This window comes from Etheostoma spectabile, unplaced genomic scaffold (genome assembly GCF_008692095.1).
Source record: "Etheostoma spectabile isolate EspeVRDwgs_2016 unplaced genomic scaffold, UIUC_Espe_1.0 scaffold00569763, whole genome shotgun sequence".
NCBI lineage: Eukaryota > Metazoa > Chordata > Actinopteri > Perciformes > Percidae > Etheostoma > Etheostoma spectabile.
Window position 1 is genome coordinate 9,832 of NW_022605307.1, and position 19,245 is coordinate 29,076.

General features: G+C 40.0%; 1 protein-coding gene across 1 annotated transcript; it reads right to left on the reverse strand.

Annotated features, from left to right (window-relative positions):
• Nucleotides 1-386: 386 nt before the first annotated feature.
• Nucleotides 387-8,197, reverse strand: LOC116685313 (microphthalmia-associated transcription factor-like). Its single transcript, XM_032510435.1, has 9 exons — nt 8,041-8,197; nt 7,662-7,754; nt 7,516-7,569; nt 7,252-7,327; nt 6,460-6,532; nt 5,327-5,448; nt 5,201-5,279; nt 1,571-1,686; nt 387-426 (listed from the first exon to the last, which is right to left on the reverse strand). Exons 1-9 carry the CDS (start codon nt 8,195-8,197, stop codon nt 387-389), a joined length of 810 nt encoding a protein of 269 aa, XP_032366326.1.
• Nucleotides 8,198-19,245: the final 11,048 nt, after the last annotated feature.

Consider the following 19,245-nt stretch of genomic DNA (forward strand, 5'->3'; position numbering starts at 1 on the left):
CGTGCGACATGGAACTAACTCCTGCTTTCAATAGAGAGTTAAAGACCGGTCGGATTCCATCTTGTTTCAGTGGCTACTGATAATTTTTTGGGCCTGAAGTCTGAGAGCGGCGTGATGACATCAGGCTGACAATTTTTACGAGATTTTCCACATTTATGCGCTCCCCACAGGTGTGTCGGCTCGTGGGACAGCAATGGTGAGATCTCTGTGGGGTAAACATTCACAGCATTATAAAAAAAATAAATGTGTGTGTGCGTGTCGCTTCTTTCCGCTGGAACACACTGCGCGCGGCGGTCACATCGTGTAACAAGAGTTTCCAATAAACTCCCGTGGAAAGGGAGGTGTAAATGTCCCCATCCACGGTTTCAGTCCAGTCAGTCAGCTGGTCACAGTCTAGGACAAAGTGTCCCAAGTTTCTCCACTGATCTGTGGAAGGTTAGACAGAAGAGAGATATGAGCTTATGAGTGCTGGACTCTGAGAAACATTCTCTGCTTATCAGTCAAGGTTTGCCAGTATGTGTAAGCACACTCAAGCTCATCCGTTGTTTCCCTGAAAATTCTTCAACAAACATGTCCTCTCTTTCTGATGAGACAAAATAAGTGGAATGTAGTTTAGTTCTGACCTGAAGTCAGCAAGGGTTAAATCACATCTCTGGCCTCATGCAGCGGCTGGCAGCCTGACCCAGAGACAGATATACCACTGAAAAATCAGCTAAAATGTGTGTGTGTGTACGTGAAAACAGAGTCAGACTGGCTGTGACCTCTTCTAATCTCACAACCTTGAGACCTGTAGGAGCTCGAGATAACTCCTACGCCCCAAACATTAGACCTCTACCTAACTAAATCACAGAACACAGGAGAGAGCAAAAACCATTTTGCCCTTCTCTCCTGCTCTGAATCATCTAGAACCCTATGTCCACACATCCATGGGAGATAAAAAAAATTCTGGGACAATTGCTCCACTTGCACCCCTTTCAAGAACTACTCTACTAGAAAGCTTTTGATTTGCAAAAAAGATGTTTTGGACATAATTTGTTGCACCTAAATAAACCAAAAACTCTACCTCCCTTCCCTACACCTTTAAGATCGTAGTAGCCAATTCATACACCTCAGATAAACACATTGCATAAGTAGGAAAACCTTCTACATGTTTTTTTTTTTCTTTTCTTTTCCTAGGTGACAATATTGCGTCTAGACTTTTCCCTATCGTGTGAGGAAGAGTGTGATGTTTATGGGCTGTAGCGTGTAAAAGCAGTTACTTCATTGCAAGCAGATTAGTTAGTGTGTGTTAATTGCATTTTCACTTCCCTTCTCCGGTGCAGACTGGCTCAGACTCTCCACCACTCCCGTTCCCCTCCTCCCTTTCATCCGCCCTTTGCTGGCTGTAGGTGCGATCCCCTGCTGGTGGACCCCTCTGTTGTCGTTCCCCTTCATGTTTTTGGGGATGGGCATTTGTCCGCCCAGTCACCTCTGCTTGTGTCCCCCCCTCTCCGGCCAACGTTGACACTGTCCAAGTGATTTTTCTTCTTTTCAGCTTGTTCAGCTGACTTGTAAAAATTCTTTGCAGTACCTGATGCTGCTGTTATTGTCAGATGTAGGTGGGGAGAGGCCGTGGCTGCTTGTAGGGAGAGAGCTTGTAGCGAGGTGGGTGCTGTGTGGGATCTGGTCTGCTCCTGTTTCTAGCCTCTGGGGGAGACACGGACAGTGTTTCTCCCCTCAGCCTGGTTCTTGGAGGAGGGTAGGGTGGTGGTGGGTCGAGCAGCTGATCGCCATCTTTAAGACTCGGATAGAGGGAAAATGCATTAGTGACGGGGTTCATATCTCCTTTCTGTGTTTCAACAGCATTATCTGTTCCCTCCTTAGTTACTAGTTTTTTTAATCTGTTTTCTTTCCCTATGAGTGGCTTCTTCCCTCCACTGACTAAAACATTATTTTGCTTTTCTTCTATTTGAATCAGATTTTGGGTGCTAATCGTTTGTCCCCCTCTCTATAATTTTTCTTTTTCTTCTAAATCCTGTTTTAGCACTCTAAGTTTATCTGTAACTTAAAAAAAAAACATTATCAGGAAACCTGTGTTTTGTTTCACCTAATAAACCAAGCATTTTAAAGCCTGCGGACCATCATTCCATCCAATATCGGCGCTGAAGAACATGTGATTTTGTGTGCTCTTGTTATCCATTTCCAAAAATAGTCAACAAGCAGCCGAAGTAGGCTACTTATTTTACGTATAATCGTCACTATACGGCCTGGTTTAGTTCTCGGTAAACTTTGCGTGAAAACCTGCAAACAGCTGTAACTTCATTTAAGCTACAATAACTGTTTATCTCTGATAGATTTATTTTTGATGAAAATCCTGATAAGCAGCCCTGATGACTGTTTATCTGTATGATTTTGAAATCTATTCGTCACCCCGTTCTAGTCCGTACTGGATGAAATGATGTTAATTAGCTCTTTTTATCTGTCATACCAAAATTTCCCAAAACAAAGGATAGACTTTCACCGAATACCCTCAGTGGAACCACGGTCAGCATCTGTCTCACAGTGTCTCAATATCCAATTCAAATTATGTGAAACTTCAACTGAAATGAAACTTCAACTTTGTTTGAAATTGCTCCCATTTTGTTTGGATTTCAGAGTGGGATCAGCGAGCCCTCCGTGGTTCCTGACCTTTTTTTAATTCAAGACCTTCTGTTCTCTTACCTACCCCCTTCTCTCCCACGGTCTCTGCCAAATGGTTTAGATCAAAAGACAATTAACATATAGACACCGTTTGCCCACAAGAAAGAAGAAACCTCCTGTCTCCCACCACCTGGTGTCCCAGACCGAGACAAGACACTGGAATGCTGATTCACTGCATTCTGTTAGACCTTCTCACCAACATGATAATTACCTTTTGATCTGTGTGTGAAAGCTTCCCAATTGGACCCAAACTTAACACAAACAAATAGCAAATGGTCACAAACAACACAACAACTCGCTAAGAATCAACACACATAGCATAACAGCAAAAACACAAAACAGTAACCCGCTATGAATCAACACACATAGCGTAACAACAACAAAAAACACAAAACAGTAACTCCAACAAGACACAAGATAGCGCTATCAATAAAGCATGTGATCACCCCTGCCGAACTTCTGAATATTCAGAATGGCTTCAAGACATTTAACCGGTTTCCCCGCTCGGGGAAAAATGTCGCTTTGGAAATATCAACTGATATTTTCCTGTTATCACCTCAGCTGTGTCCCAGACCGAAAATAAACACCAACTTTACACTTACTTCAAGCTTTATATCTGGCCCCAGGCAACAGAATATATTACTCAATATAGTCCCAGACAGTAAGAATAAACATCAATGATACTTTCACTTAGCTTGCAATAACGGGACCCCAGGCCCCCCTGTGCACCTTTCCTGCAGTAGAACGTGTGTCCACTCAGAAGCATAAAAACTGCATCACTTACCCCTGTCTGTTCGCTGCTTGACCATGGGACTCGTCACCGAGAGGTGCCAGGGCAGCACCGGATCAACCTATGGCCCCGTCCCGCAAGGGTGGACGGCTGTATACAGATTTTTCGGCCTTGATCTGGAGCGGTCCTGGACTTTCTCAGCTGTTGAGTCCCAGGTTTCGGCACCAGAAAATGTCAAGTTCATAACACTTTACCTTACTAAATAATGACGGTCAAGCAAGAAAACGAGACTCAGGCGGCAAATGAGCAGTTAATTGACAGTTGCAAAAGGGAAGCCACCACCAGAGCAGCCTTTCCGCAGCGCAGCTCTAGTGGGAACTTCAACAATTTCTCTGCAGCTCTGTCCCTTTATTCAAACACACACACAGAAGATTCACAGGTGTTGATGTAAGGAGGGGTCTAATGCCTATGCCAGAGACCCTGGGCTGGCATGTACCTCGGATCTAAGGCTCTTGTTATCTTCTGTGATATGCAACAGCGGGACATTTACTGCCTTTTGTTTAGGCAGCAGCGACTGAAAAAACACAGACACGGCTTGAAAGAAACCTGGTATTGTTAAATGTACATATATACTAAGTAGGAAAGTTATACTAATTAAGAAACAACTACAAAGAAATAAGCAATAAAAGACTTTATAAAAATGAATTCTCTATCAGACGGCCTTTCCTACTGCTTTCTAAAGTACTATGGCACTCTTCAGTTAATCCTTGAAGCACCAAACACCACTGTAAGCAGCAACAAAATTTAGCATCAGTGTCTACAACTCCTCTCACATCACCAGGGTAACAGAAACAACTTTAAGGCACTTAAATCAATCAAAATGATACATACTAGGCCACTGTTTCAGACTAATTCATAAGGAGATCACATTATCTAGCGACAATGCTGCCGTGCAGGCCCAATTTAAACCCTTGCATAGTAAATGGAGGCTGTGCTGTAACAAAGTTCTCAAATTCAATTACACTGTGTGTGCTATAATAGTAGCAGTATTATTCTGATCACTGCAGACAATACAATAAAATGGAACTGATTCATCTTGCATTACTCATCTACCAAAGCTTTAGAGAATTATGCAATAATCAGATGTTTCAAGTGAAATCAGATTCTTGTGCTTGTGTGGGGACTACAACAGGCCTTTTGATTACAATGTTACTAGTTTTGAGACTGCACTATGAAAAGTGCAACTGGGTTTGGATAGATTTTATTTCTTCTATTATTGCTAGTGATTTAAAAAACAGTGTTCAACTCAACACAAAAATCGACATTTCTGACCAGGATTCATAACTTCCCTCGATTCTTTGGAATCAATAGAAAAAAACACAATTTAACCTTTTTTAAAGATAAATGCTTTTTTTAAATAAAAAAACTTCTATGTTTGCAACTCATTGTCATCAAAGTATTGTTTAAAGCAAACCTACTTCACAATCAGTCCTTGAAGTCGAGGTTGAGGGTTTAAAAAGACCAAACACGACTGGAAACGATTCAATACATGTAAACACGGGTGGGAAGAAAAAAATGCAACAACACAACAAACACATGACACAAAGAGAGAAAGGCCTATCCAGCAGCTGGGAGTGTGTTAGCTACTGACGGGAACACTTGGAGCAGGATGGAGACGGTAGGGGATGCAGGCGAGGTGTCTTCCAGTAGGGGGTGCTAACAGGCCTGATCACTCTCATCCTCTGAGGTGTCTGGGTAGACGGACGAGAGCAAAGGGTCTCACCCTCTCACCGGTGATAAGGTGTCTTCCATGAGGATGTCGTTGAGTTTGGAGCTTGGCTTCCCGTTACTGCTGTAGTGCCGAGTGGTTCTGGAGTGCAGGAGGTGGGGTGTTGGTGATGGGGGTGGAGCGTGTACAGGTCCTGGCGACAGTCCTCCAGAGGCGTCTCCTGCTTAATGGACCGGGCTGCAAGTTCAGCAGAGGAGAGTGCTGAAGACGTGATGACCAGACCGTGAGCCCGCGGCTGCATCTCCAGCTCCTGCAAACCCCAGAGAGACACACACAGATTAGTGTGCATAACATCCATCGCAATCAGGCTTCTGTTCTTGTGTGAGGGGGACTCGAGTCTCAGATCACTGTGCTGTTTCACTTGGTCAAGAATAAAGGTAGGCTGCAATATACCAGTAGTGGAATACAACTGAATACATTCACTAAAGTACCTTACTTAATTATTAGGTTTGAGATACTTAACTTGAGTATTTCCATTTTATAATACTTTATACTTCTACTCTACTATATTTTGGAAGCCAATATTGTATTTTTTACTCCACTAAATTTGTCTGACAGATTTAGTTACTTTTCAGATTTAGATTCAAAAATCTAAATCAACAAATAAATTATGATTATTATTATTATGATTAAATGATGTATTATAGATTACGCTACCCAGCAGTAAATAAATAAATGAGTTTCACCTTTACCAGGTGACACAATAATGCATCAGTACATGAAAGTATATTCCAGAGATAGATAGATAGACAGATAGATAGATAGATAGATAGATAGATAGATAGATAGATAGATAGATAGACAGACAGACAGACAGACAGACAGACAGACAGACAGATAGATAGATAGATAGATAGATAGATAGATAGATAAGCCATTCTGCCTAATTGGTTCTTTTGGTACTATAAGTATATTGGTAAGCATATTTTAATTCTAATAATTATGTACATTTACTTAAGCAATTATTTTGATGAGGGGCATTTACACTGTGGTAATACTACTAATACTCAAGTAAACAATCTAGTAATTCTTCCACTAAGGCACTATACTAATCCAAATTGGTTAGCGGAGGAGTTAACATGGGGTGAAATATGTGCCAACAGAAACCAAATTTGATTTGAATTTGATTGAATCATTGCATTGAAAAACTGAATCTGAATAGTATAGTGAGGAGGAGGAGGTCACATGGGTGACTAGCAGTTAAGTCTGAGTTATCTGCAAACCCGAATGCTGCATTATAAATGTAGCCAGGGGAGGTCACTGAGATCCCAGGCAGTCGTAAGGATGACCCCGAGCTGCCTGATGAAATGGCTTCGGTGGAAGTTTTACTAGAACTAAACGGGACAAATCTGAAGCCTCGAAGGCAGATACAGATGTTTTTGTTCATGATTGTATTGATATATTCAAATTTAAAGACAGGAATGAACACAAGTATTAAAGATTTCTAATGCTAACAAGCACAAGTACTATTCATAATGTGCTTTCTTCAATAAGAGCTATGTTGAGCCTGATCTGTTTATGAAAGGCAGTCTCAGGGTTTGTGTGTTCTTAGGTATGTGTGAGTGGAGCACCTCATGCATATGCTGGGATCTTTCCAGAGCCCCAGGCAAAATCAAAGGGCAAAGACAATGAAGCGTGAGCGTTAAGTGGTGCTTTTAACCCCATAATCTTACCAATCAAATGATGATATCATGTAAAGCAGCTCTATGTAGCCAAATAGTTCCAGTGACTTAAGTAAAATAATATACTCTCATGCAATACGTAGGAGATGGGGGATAATATCTCATTTGAGGATTAACAGTGTGTAACTTCCAGTGTTTTTGTTACAAAACTTCCTAGGAAACACAAAGAGGGAATTTTGTACTAAGAGCACTGCAACTTTGGAAGATACTTATTGACTATACTGATGGACTTGATTTGTCTTCAGCTAAACTTTAGAACACATTTTTTCACAGAACAGGGTCTGTGTGTAACATTGCAATCCCACTAGGAAGGGATCTATTTGTGGAGGAATGATTCCAGCGACTAGTAGTGAGTAGAATAAGTAATTTACGGGTCATTGGACTTAGGAATAAAAGGGACCAATTCCTTAATTCGATCATTAATGTTAAACCGTCGTCTTCTCTCAACTACAAAATAAAAAGAGAAGAGAAAGGAAAGGAATCCCTGATTAGCTGACAAAACACCATCTGAAAATGTTTTCATAAAAATGATAGTGTAACAAAGAAGATGACACAATGCCAACCATAACCTCATCTACGTGTATTCAAACATTTACAGAGTTAAACACGGTATAAATATATTAATTAAAACTCACTCAAATGATGGTCATCCTTCTTCTGCCTTTCCTTTGCCATTGCTCTTACCTCTGCTTTTGAAAAAACAAACTTTTGATTAATGAATATAATCTACAGTGCTGTGCAGGTATCAGAAATCAGCTTGAAGCTAATTAACCATACGTACCCACAGGGAACCCTTCAGGCCTTGGATAGTTGTCAAATTTGCCACAGCAACCAGACTTATCCATCATATACATGATGGCTGGGGATTGTGAAACTGTAATAAATAATGTTTTCAATATCCACATGTGCAGAATGGACACACTGAAAAACATGTCAGTCATGCACAGCCAACATCTCGGCACAGATGAGGATTACAGGACTATTTCTAAAACGCTACATTATGCACAAAGAGAGGAGAGCTCCATAATATTGTTAGAGCCTTGATGTTTGAATGGATGTTAAAGGTTAATTTCACAGGTCACTAATCTGTGAATATTTGACATATTTTGATAACAGAAGCCATGTGTTTGAGTGTCTTGCTGTGACAGACTGCTGCCTACCAGAGTATTCCCTTTTGATGTTGGCAGGGCAGGAGTTGCTGATGGGTAGACCTTGCTGGGATCTACTCTGATTACCATACATGTCCATGAGGTTAGGAGTAAGCGCAGTGCGGGGGGGACTTGCCAGACCCAGATGTTCTGAAGGTCGACGAGGCATACCGGGACTTCATGGCAGACCTTGCTCCACTAATTACCACCCTATCCATAAGTAGTGATGTCCCCCTTGTCTTTTCAGCCTTTGGGACCATTTAAGAAGACAGCCCTATTTCATTCCAGCACCCAGTGCCAGTGAGTAGGGTGACCATCCACCACCCAGACGCACCCCCTCCACCACCGTTGCCATTCCGTCCCGACCACATGTTGTTGTCCTGGTTTTAGAGTTCATCTTTACAAATATATACAAAGCCTGGACTAACATTAGGCTCAGTAATTAAGCCTGTATGTTGTGGTTTCATTGTTCAGATTGACACAGATGTTGGATCATTGAATAAGTGTTTAATATTTCCTTAGTAAATTCTACATGTTCTAAAGTCATCTCTGGTTTTCATTTTCATTTCAAGTCAGTAAAAACCCAAAGCTAACGTAATGTTAACAATTACACAATGAATGATTTTCAGAAGCAAAATAGATCTTTACAGTATTTATATAGAGAAAGCGCAGAAAGCCTTTTCTTGTATACAAACACCAAATAAGAATAAAACAATTACACACTGTACCATTGAGAAAAACAGGTAAAAGAGCAAAGATACCAGCATGTCCTGGTAAGATGTCTGAGGTTACATACACAGCTATAAAAAGGTAAACTACTTCCTGTTGTTCAGAAAGTAATGGAGGTGAAAGCTTTGAAAACACCACATTCATTAGTGATTAGACATAGTTTTTTCCCCAGCAATTCAATAAATTATCCTGTTTATCTTGTCTTGTTTACCTTACGTAAAATGAATACTGTAAAAACTATATCTGTTCTTTAAAGAAACTATTGAGTAGTGGGGAGTCACTCAAATTGTACTAACTGTAAAGATGAGAAAGTATTTTCTGTATTGATGTTTGATGCTAGTGTTTTTTACTGTGTTCTGATTGTGTGTGTGTGTGTGTGTGTGTGTGTGTGTGTGTGTGTGTGTGTGTGTGTGTGTGTGTGTGTGTGTGTGTTATCTCAGTGAGGATTTTTACACTTTATTTGTACATGTCCAGTTATCACATAAAACAATTGTATTTGTGGTTTTGCACATGTGGCAGTTGTGCCCAGTGTCGTTTAGAAATCAATAAAACTTTTTGGAGTTGCCCACGCCTTCACCAACGGCCCATCCTGGTAATGGACCAGGAAGCAGGCCACACTGAACAATTCATCAATGTCCCCGCATATGGACAGTGGTATGTCCTTGTCGAACAGTTTGTTCTCTTTCACTCTCCTTATGCACCTCTCCACATGCACTCTCAGACGGGCAATTGACTGTCTGTCTGACGTCCTCTCGACTCCTTTGTCGTTTGTTGCTGAGAAAGGCAGCTCGCTACGATTTATGAGGAGTAAGTTGTCCACAACAAACCCTTTGTCCACCATGATCGCCACACCTGGCTTCAGCAGCTTTACAATCCCGACAGCTTGAAGATCTCGCGATCACTCATAGAGCCTGCGTACAGTCCAGACACAAAGGGGACAGCACCGTGGGGTGCCATGCCAATCGTGGTCTTGAATGTAGCGTGTGATTTGCAGGTAGAGAAAACCTCACTCTGAAGGAGCAGAGAAGATGGTGTCTGGCAGAACATGTCTGTACAATCAAGGACCACCTGTGTATCAGAAAAAGCTGCAAACTCAGGTGGCAGGTGAGCTCTCACTATCTCTGGAGGAATCCAAAGGCGCTTGCTTCCCAGCAGGCAGGACAGGAAATGAGTCCATGTGGAGATGATCCGACGTGCAGCAGTGCGGTGAATGCTGAACCTCTCTGCAAGGTCCCTGAGAGGAAAACCCACTGACAGGTACATCAGAAACAGCAGAAACTCAGTTTCTGTTGATATAAAAACAAAAGCCTCTGTTTAGTTGCCTTGACATTGTTATTACAAAGTATAAATCAGAAAATGATACCCACATCAACTGGTTGGCTTTTACTTTTTAGTTAGATGTAGTTAACTCAAAACACCAACTGGGGCAATTACAAAATAAAATATTCTGAAACTGATTTTAGAGTCCTAGTTAGGCCTCCAACCCTATGCACGTCATGATGCATTTGTTACCTACCGATGTTGGCTGATGGACTGCGCTGATGCTGGGAGATTCTGTCTTGGTGCTGGTTATGCGCACCATCTAGTGGAACACAGCAGGTTTAAGTAATCTCCAAAATGCCATGAAACTCCTGTAGGACCCAATCCTGGTATAAAAGCGTACATCGTCATCCGATGCAGACAGGCACTCTATTCCAAAATGCTGGCGAAGTTCGAGGACCTCCAACTGCTGTTGTAGCTCCCTAATCTGGCGACGTAGAGCTTCGTTCTCGTCGCCGAATTACTCGCCGTCGCTCCTGTTTGAGGGACTACAGTAGTGATGGTCGGGCGCCGTTTCGGTCTACTTCTTCTATTAATAATTACTCCCTTCCACAGATAAGGAACTGTATGACGTAGAGTCTTCCAGCAGGGAGTTCCATCTTTATTGGTGAGGATTTCCAGTGTCTGAGTGCTGCGCCAATGCGCGGTCTCAAGGAGCGCCGTCCGCCAGTAACCCCGACGCACGCAGACTAGCGAGGGCCCGTCCAACGCTGCTTGCTGCTTTCATTTTCTTTAAATTTAGAAAGCATTTTCTAAAGTGCTCATTTGTACAGTTTCTGCTCATAATATCCATACTGTTAATATAAAGAGTAAAAGTAATACCAGGAACTTCATTTAGTATTTTTTGTTTATAACTTTTCATTAATTCTAATATGCCATGGAGCTAGATTTGAAAACTGAGTTATGTTCTTTGAACGTTACCGGGAATGGGTCCATGTCTTTAACTGTCTGTGCATGAAGGCGTGTTCCGTAGGTGGGCGGAGCTTTCCTGAGGAATCAGCTTGTTAACTGAAAACACCTGTTCACGGCGTTTTAAAAGCAGCCAGCAAAAACTTTGTGGCTTCTCAACATGCCTTACAAGGAGAAAAGGTCAGTTCTTCTTTTCTTTCATTTCTTAAATGTTGATAACTATTATATGTTTAACCATCCCCTCATCTTCTCTGAGCTCTGTGACGACGCTGGAGTTTGCTCGCGATTAGCTCCTTCCTGTGATGCTTGTTCATGTTAATTAATGGCGTTTCTGTTGCGTGTCGCGTGGCGGCTTGGATTTTTCGGTCTTTACACAGCAGAAACGTAGCCTACCTACGACCCGTTCTTCAACCTGGAGAAATAACATTGTTCTGTACGAGCAGCCGGTGGAGACCGCCTACAAAACACCAAAAAGAGATCCAACATAATGTTCATTAATTTAACGATTACATCAGGTAGCGTCTCCAAACTTACCTCAATTATTACTTGTCTAAACTAAATTAGAGTAACGTTATTTTAGACTGAATCAAAGCTGGCGGTTAGCCGGGAAGCTAACGGCGGTGGAGGCTAACCGTCCTCTTAATACAGCCATGAGGCTAACGGCTGACCGCTACAACTGGGACAGATCGTGTACTGATGGAAACACTGGGAAAAGCAGCTACCGCTAAATTAAGACTTTACAGTAATAATAAAGACAAGTATTGACTGGTTGTATTTTGAATGAGCACGAGTAGAACTGACTTAACTCGCCGTGGAGGCCAGAAGACTTTATTTAAGTTTTTAAAAATTATTTTATTAAAGAACAGTTACATAGCCAGTAGGCTATGTATAATTCCAAAGTCAAAACCAGAGGTGCGTAAACGGAGAAAAACAAGATATACATTTAAAAAAAGGTGTAGTGCAAAAAAAGTTAAATGTATTACCGATACATGAAAAATGAATCAAACACAATTCCAGTCTTAATTGCCTTCTTGTTCTTAATGCCTCTTATAGTGTTTCTGTATTTTTGCAGTTTTTCAAAGAAGTTCAAAACATGGTTTGGAGTCTGCCCATTTTTTTTCTTGACTGTGGAATTTTTATTTAAGATTAATTGAATAAAAAAATATCTTTATCTATCTCACTGTCTTCAAACCAAATGAGAATATCTTTAAATTGAATTGATGCCCTGTGTTCCGTCTGATAAAATGTTGAACATCAATCCAAAATCTTTTAGTATAGCCTACATTCAATGAAAGAACAAATGACAGATTGTTTAACTTAATTGAACTGTTGCAGCCCTTGTATAGCGTTTCAACAGCTTTCATAAATTGGTTACCAAATCCAAGACGCTCAATAACTTTCAACATAAATCGGTGACTTATGGTATCAAATGCCTTGTAAAAATCTACAAACAAAATAACGCTATTGTCATATATATATATCTATATCTATATCTATATCTATATCTATATCTATATCTATATCTATATATATCTATATATATCTATATATATCTATATATATCTATCTATATCTATATATATCTATCTATATATATCTATATATATATATATATATATATATATATATATATATCTATATCATATTCTGTCATATCCAACACTAATCGTATGCTTTTACAAATATTTCTTCCTGGCATAAATCCCGATTGTTCTTCATCAATATCATCCAATCCTGATTTCAACCTTTTGGCAAAGACCAATGCGGATATCTTAGCATCGTTATTTAACAGACTAATGGTCTCCAACACTCAGTTTATCTTTTTTGGTTTAGGAATCAATTTAATAAAACCTTGAAGAGTTTGAGGCAATCCGCCTTTTCCTATGGTTTCTACAAACATAGTCACTAGAAGAGGTGCTAAGGACTTATTAAATACTCTATAAAATTCACTTATCAGACCATCAGTCCCGGGAGCTTTATATTCTTTAAGACAGTCGATGCATTGTTGTACCTCTGTTAAACTAATCTCCTGGTCGCAAACTGATTTAAAACTTTGATCAACGCATTTCATGTTCCTTCCCATATCTTCCAGAAACCTATCCATATCTCTTTCATTTTCACATTCAGCTGCATATAACTTGTGATAGAAATCAGCGACATATTTTGAAGTACCCTTAACATCTTCGCATATTTGATTAGAAGTTTATGCAGGGAAGACAACTCAAATTTTCTCATTTCCAAATTGAAAAAGTATTCAGAGCATTTTTTCACCTTGTTCAAGCCTCTTCCTCCTAGACCTTATAAAGGCTCCCCCGGCCTTCTCCTCGTACATTTTGTCCGGTTCCATTTGTAAAGAAGATGGCTCAAATTTTTCTCTGGATAAACTTAATTTCTCTGATATAACTTTTGTAATCATTTAATCATTTTTTTTTTTTTTTTTTTTTTTTTCTTTAGCAATTAGTTTCCCAAAAGATAATGCAGTGTTTGTTATTTCAATTTTTTTTAATTCCTAACATTTTCCAAAATTAGGTAATTTTGCTTGAATCCAGTATCTATCAATTATTTGGATTTCTTTTTGAAATTCTTTATCTTGTAAAAGTAATTTAATTTCCAGTAATCTTTGTCAAGGTTGTGTCTACCCATTCAATATTCATATTAATTGTTACAGCCTTATGATCTCTAAAAACTGTGGGTTCTATCAACACTAACTCAACCTTATTCTCAATGTCTGATGAGACCAACCGGAAGTCTATATGGGACTCTTGATCTATCCTTGTTATTCCAAGTGTATATATATTTTGGTTTGGGTGTTTATGTCGCCAGATATCAATTAGGTCCAATCGACTGCATTTATTTCCTAATTCATTTGTTGCTCGGTCTTTGGGTGGCCATCTATCATACTCTCATCCATTACTGTATTAAATTCTCCTCCCCATAGAACTCTAGCTGAAGGGAATACCAATAAGATCATTAATTTTACATTCTATTTAAAAAAAATAGCTGTATTTTGCCTATTGGAAGCATAGATATTAACCAAAACAAATGGAGATAGGTCAATGTCTACAAGATTTAGCCATCTACCATCTGGATCTGTTAGGTACTTGATGAAATGACCCTTGAACTTTCCCTGCAGTATAGTGACCCCTGCTGACCTGTTACTGCCAAATGAAAACCACACATCTCTTCCCCATTGACTCAAGAGTATATGGCTGCAGCCTGGAGCGTCCCATGTCATCCGTCCCGTCTCATACGGTCTCGTCTGATGCGGAGGCGTGTCCAACGGTAAATCCAGAGGGTCAAAAATGCAAAATCGCGAATAATTTTTTTAAAAATTCACTTATATGATTGTTGTTAACGGCAATCATATAATTGAATAAAATGTTGTTGTTTTTTAACGAAACATGTCTATAAAATAAATGCAGATTATAGGCAAACTAAAAAAATCCTTCTGCCATCCCAGAGTTTCTACTTTTCAAAATAAAAGCTCGCATCTGGAATAAAATACTAATATCTCTCTTACTTTTCAAAGTAAAAGCTCACGTCAACTATCATGCTAATGAATAAAATATTTGGTGTGTTTTTAAATATTTAAAAATATATGTCCTACTCTAAAATAAATGCAGATGATAGGCAAACTAAAAAAAATCCTTATATAACTGCAACTTTGATCCAAGTTGCAGCTATAGAAGGAATTTCTCTCCCGACAGAGTTCAAGCATCTGGTTTTGTTTTAAAAAAAATTCCCCCTTTCATACAATACAACACAAAATACAATAGAACTGCTGGCGGAAGTGGAAGAAATATTCAATCGCATTCTGGCCCAAGACCGTGGCAGCAGAGATACGCAGTTGAATGCAGGACGGGTCCCAGAGACCCGAAGGCCGATGCTGTGGTGGTAGAAAAATAGAACCGCATTCTGCCCCGGGTCCCAGAGACCCGACCGCATTCTTCCCCGGGTCCCAGAGACCCGACAGCCGAGGCCGACAGTCGCTCTCGCCATGCTGATAAGCAGTTGTATTAGCAGCAACGAAGTGTGTAAACAATATAGAATATACAATTAAGTCTTGGAAAGCGTGTAACATGTTTATTTTTCTAGTCTTGTTGTGTGTGCAGATCGTGGTTTGTTATCCCTCCTCAGGAGGTCCTGCTGTTAGTTGGCAGAAACGGCTGCGTCGCTGATGCAGGTTTCATCAGATGTAACAACACAAGCATAACATTCAGAAATGAGCAAACTACATGTAGGCTATGGCAAAATTGTTTCTTTAACAGTTTTTTAACATTTTTCAATTGATTGCAACAAATGTGGTCACGAATTTACCCGTGACTCCATCTGGAAAATTATTCGCGATATCGTAGCCTAATTTTGACCCTCTGGATTTCCCGTTGACAAACCTCCGCATGAGACGAGACCGCATGAGACGGGACGGATGACATGGGACGCTCCAGGCTGCAGCCATGCCCGTCTCCATTGACTCGTCCAAAATGACGCATCGGCTTCTGAGGCATGAGTTTCTTGGATAAAATAAAATCGGCACCTTTACTCTGGCAATATAAGAATAAACATTTTGTCTTCAATTGAGTCCTAATACCCCTGGCATTGACAGATAAAACAGAAATAGACATTTGAGAACCCAAACAAAAGAACTACTCTCTCTTGACTTAAACTTTTTTGGTTAATTGCAGGAATCACTGCACAATTGTTGAATATTGGTTTCCTTAACAGAACAGTATAGGCTACCCCATCATGACAGTCTTACCTAGAATATTCAAGTTTACATAGGAGTAGGTTATATTATTGATATAACCATCGTAACTTCTTTAGGCAATGAAATGACATTAATAATGTGCGCAGTAATTCGCACATTTGCTATCGTCGAGAAGTAGGACTTCTCATGCCGCTATCATTGGTCGACCTGAGAACAGATTGTGCAGTGTCGTAAATCCGCGTTCATCATGAGATCATGGGCGAACATCTTGCACATGCGCAGAACGGATCGTGTACCAACCGTTACAAAAATGACCTATTTTTTCTGCTTAATTCTATTCCTATTGTCCCGGTCACGTGACTTTAAAGACATTTTTCTTATTAGGAAAAAAATCCATATTTTGAGTTAGTTTCTGCATAAAAATGTGTTTAATTACATTTCTAGCAAGACATATATAGTGTTTTAATAAAATTTACTCGTTGAATGTACATAATCGGTAGCTTGCTCATTGCTTTTGATTTTTTTTTTTCAGATATTGCCAGAATAATGTGAAGCTGACACGTTGTGGTTGCTATGAATGCTATTGCATAGCTAGTTAGCTGTGACCCCAGACTCCACATAGGACTCATTGCGATTTTGCTCCACCTGGCGGATCAAACCCTCGCCCACATGCGTTGTCTGAGGTTTATTTGTGGATCAACACATTATTCCGTGGCAGCGGTAGAGAAACTATGTTGATAAAGTGACGCGTTACGATCGGATCTTCGTCCGCTGTGTTTGAAAATTTGAAATTTTGAAATCTACCGGATCCTCCGTGCATTTAACTTCCTGTGTGGTGCGATCTCATTGATTCGGTTTGATGCGTCGAGGCCCCATGAAGAAGTCATTTTAGCGTGCTTGTTGTCATCTTTTGTTGTTGGCTGTCTGAATGTTTTCACTGTAAGAAGATGGACTGGCGCGTTATTTGTGGTGTTACTCCTCAATCACGATTATTCAATAAATAGCCAGGCGGTGTTCCACTGACGACATACAGTGCTGCCACCATGTGTCTGTTTCTAGTAATAACTTTTATGGTGTATGATCATGTTTTTCTCTGCATGGAGATTAATTACTTGTATTTATATTATTGGAAGTATGCAATGTGTGAAGGAGACAGATGATCTGTTAAGCTTTTGCAAACACAGCATGTTACAAAGTGAGTCTTTCAGGCTTTTGAATTTTTTTAATATACTGTTTAACAACATAGCTTATAGAATAAAACAATGGATTGAACATTTCCTTAATTTGTAGGTGTCTCCTGTTACCCATTGTGGTGGGTAAGTTCTGCCACTGTAATACAAAGAGATTGTTATTCATTTAGGTCTTTATATCAGCCATGAATTAAATTTAAAACAGAACAGCAAGCCACCCCTTCAGTAGGTTTATAAACTTACAGTAACCTGGTAACGGTAAATTACCTGCCTATGGTAATGTTTTGGTTAAGGTTTGACTATGCATTACCTACGGTAACTTTTTTTTTTTTTTTTTTTCTTTCCCTCCAAATCAGAGACCGCTGCTCTGAAGGTATCCATTGTAAAAGACCTCTGCAATTTTGCTGCACAATAATAGTCTTGAAAATTGGGTCATGAAAGACCTCCAAGTCTTTGGACTTTTGTAAATACCTTTAACCAATGTGTTACATTAGCATCCCAATGTCAACATCTAATCAAAATTCAATGAAAAACAAATCCTTGCTCAGAATAAATTGGTGATTATGTCTAACATATATCTCTATAATGGCAGTCATGTTTATCTTCATTAAGCACCACATAACTGATAAGAGACACATACTGTAAAACTTAAAATAAAAAGCTTGGTGCCAAAAATTGTCCCCTCTTACGGGCCTGCTGTATTGTCACATTTGGATAAATGAAACTCAGTCGGTTAGTTGCTTTGCATAGTAGATCTCTGTTCCCTTGCACTGCTTAGCGAGTTTAAACTTTAGGGAGCGTGCAACATGTCAAGTTTTCATTCTAAACAATTAATACATCATACTTTATACAGTTAATTAATCCCCAGTGGGGAAATTACAAACACCTTTACCAACCCAATTAGGTTACTGGGTAAGTATGCTAACGTTTATAACAAATACCTAATTTAAGAAGTTGATTTCCTGTAAGTGATTACACATGTATTTTCCTCAACAGAACAAAAAGAAATCCCAACTGATGCGGTGGTGGAGAAATTCCACAAAAGTGAAGGAAAAAATAAGCGCACCCATCTACTCCTCCTGAGGCCAGAGCTGTCGTCTGTACCGAGGTCTGCCGGTTCCAGTTGGAAACTCCTGAGGTTCAGAGAGGTAGATCTCGGTAAGAGACCCGCCTGTTATAGCACTCTTCTCACCGTGTTCTCTGCTTTATAATTGTGTTTTAGTATTCAGATGACTTTACTGCAGTTAAAGTAAAGTAAAAATACTGTTACAGTAAAAGTTCAGCAAGTTATATTTCATTTATAATCATCAGGATTTATAAACTACATGTGTTTTCTGTGCAGATATCTTAACTAGTAACTAAAGCTGTCAGATATCTGTAGTGGAGTAAGAATCACATTAATGTCCAAAATACTAATATTACAAGTTAACGTTAAATGCTCTCGTTCTTTCTGTGTGCAGGTGGGAGTGATCTCCCAGGAGGAGGGGACGTTCCAGACAGTGCCGGAGCGTTTCTTTATGCTGAGAACACATTCATTCACTGGTGAGTCACATCCTCTTAATACAAACTATAAAAAATTAGTTTGCTGACATCAACACAAGACTCTATTTACTGTAAACATGTATCACATCAGTACACAAACTGCATTTAAAATCTGTACTGTAGGTGAACGTCTGGGGACTCTGTTCAGCTGGTGGAGCAGTGTCTGGACACCAACCTGCTGAACTATGCGGTGAGACTGCATCTGAGTAACTGCAGCGTTCTTCCAGGAGGAGTCCACATACAGGAGACTCTCAAATTTGTCATCCTCTCCACCAATCAGAGCATCCACAGGTTGCTGCTGCCGCACCCCTCATTCCCTGATGTGAGTCGAGTGCAGATTTGAATCACGCATGCTATTTTTGCCAGATGCCAGAGAGCTCCGCAGCAATTCAGCACACGGGACAGAAAGTCGGAAAAAAAATAAAACATCCGGTTAATTTTCAAAATAAAATAGGTTGTGTTCACGGTGGATCCTATGTCACTGCACTACACCTTGAAAACACAGCACATAGTTGTAATCCTCTGAATGGAAACAAATTGTTTCTGTGGTTCTATTCTACATGAATTTACGAGATCTCTTGAGTCCTCGGGACTTCAGCTGTCCGCAGGGCCGTAACTTAACATTTTTTGACCACCTGCCACAGTGTTACTTTTACCCGCCACTTTTTTGCCTCAAAGGTGAAAAACAGGAGTTGCTGTCTCTCTATGAGCTTACTTGTTGACATTGCGCCGTCATGTGCTGTAGTAGGGGGGGGGGGGGGGGGGCAGCCTTGATAATTCAGCATAAAGGCATCCTTTCATATCCTGGGCTAGAACACATTA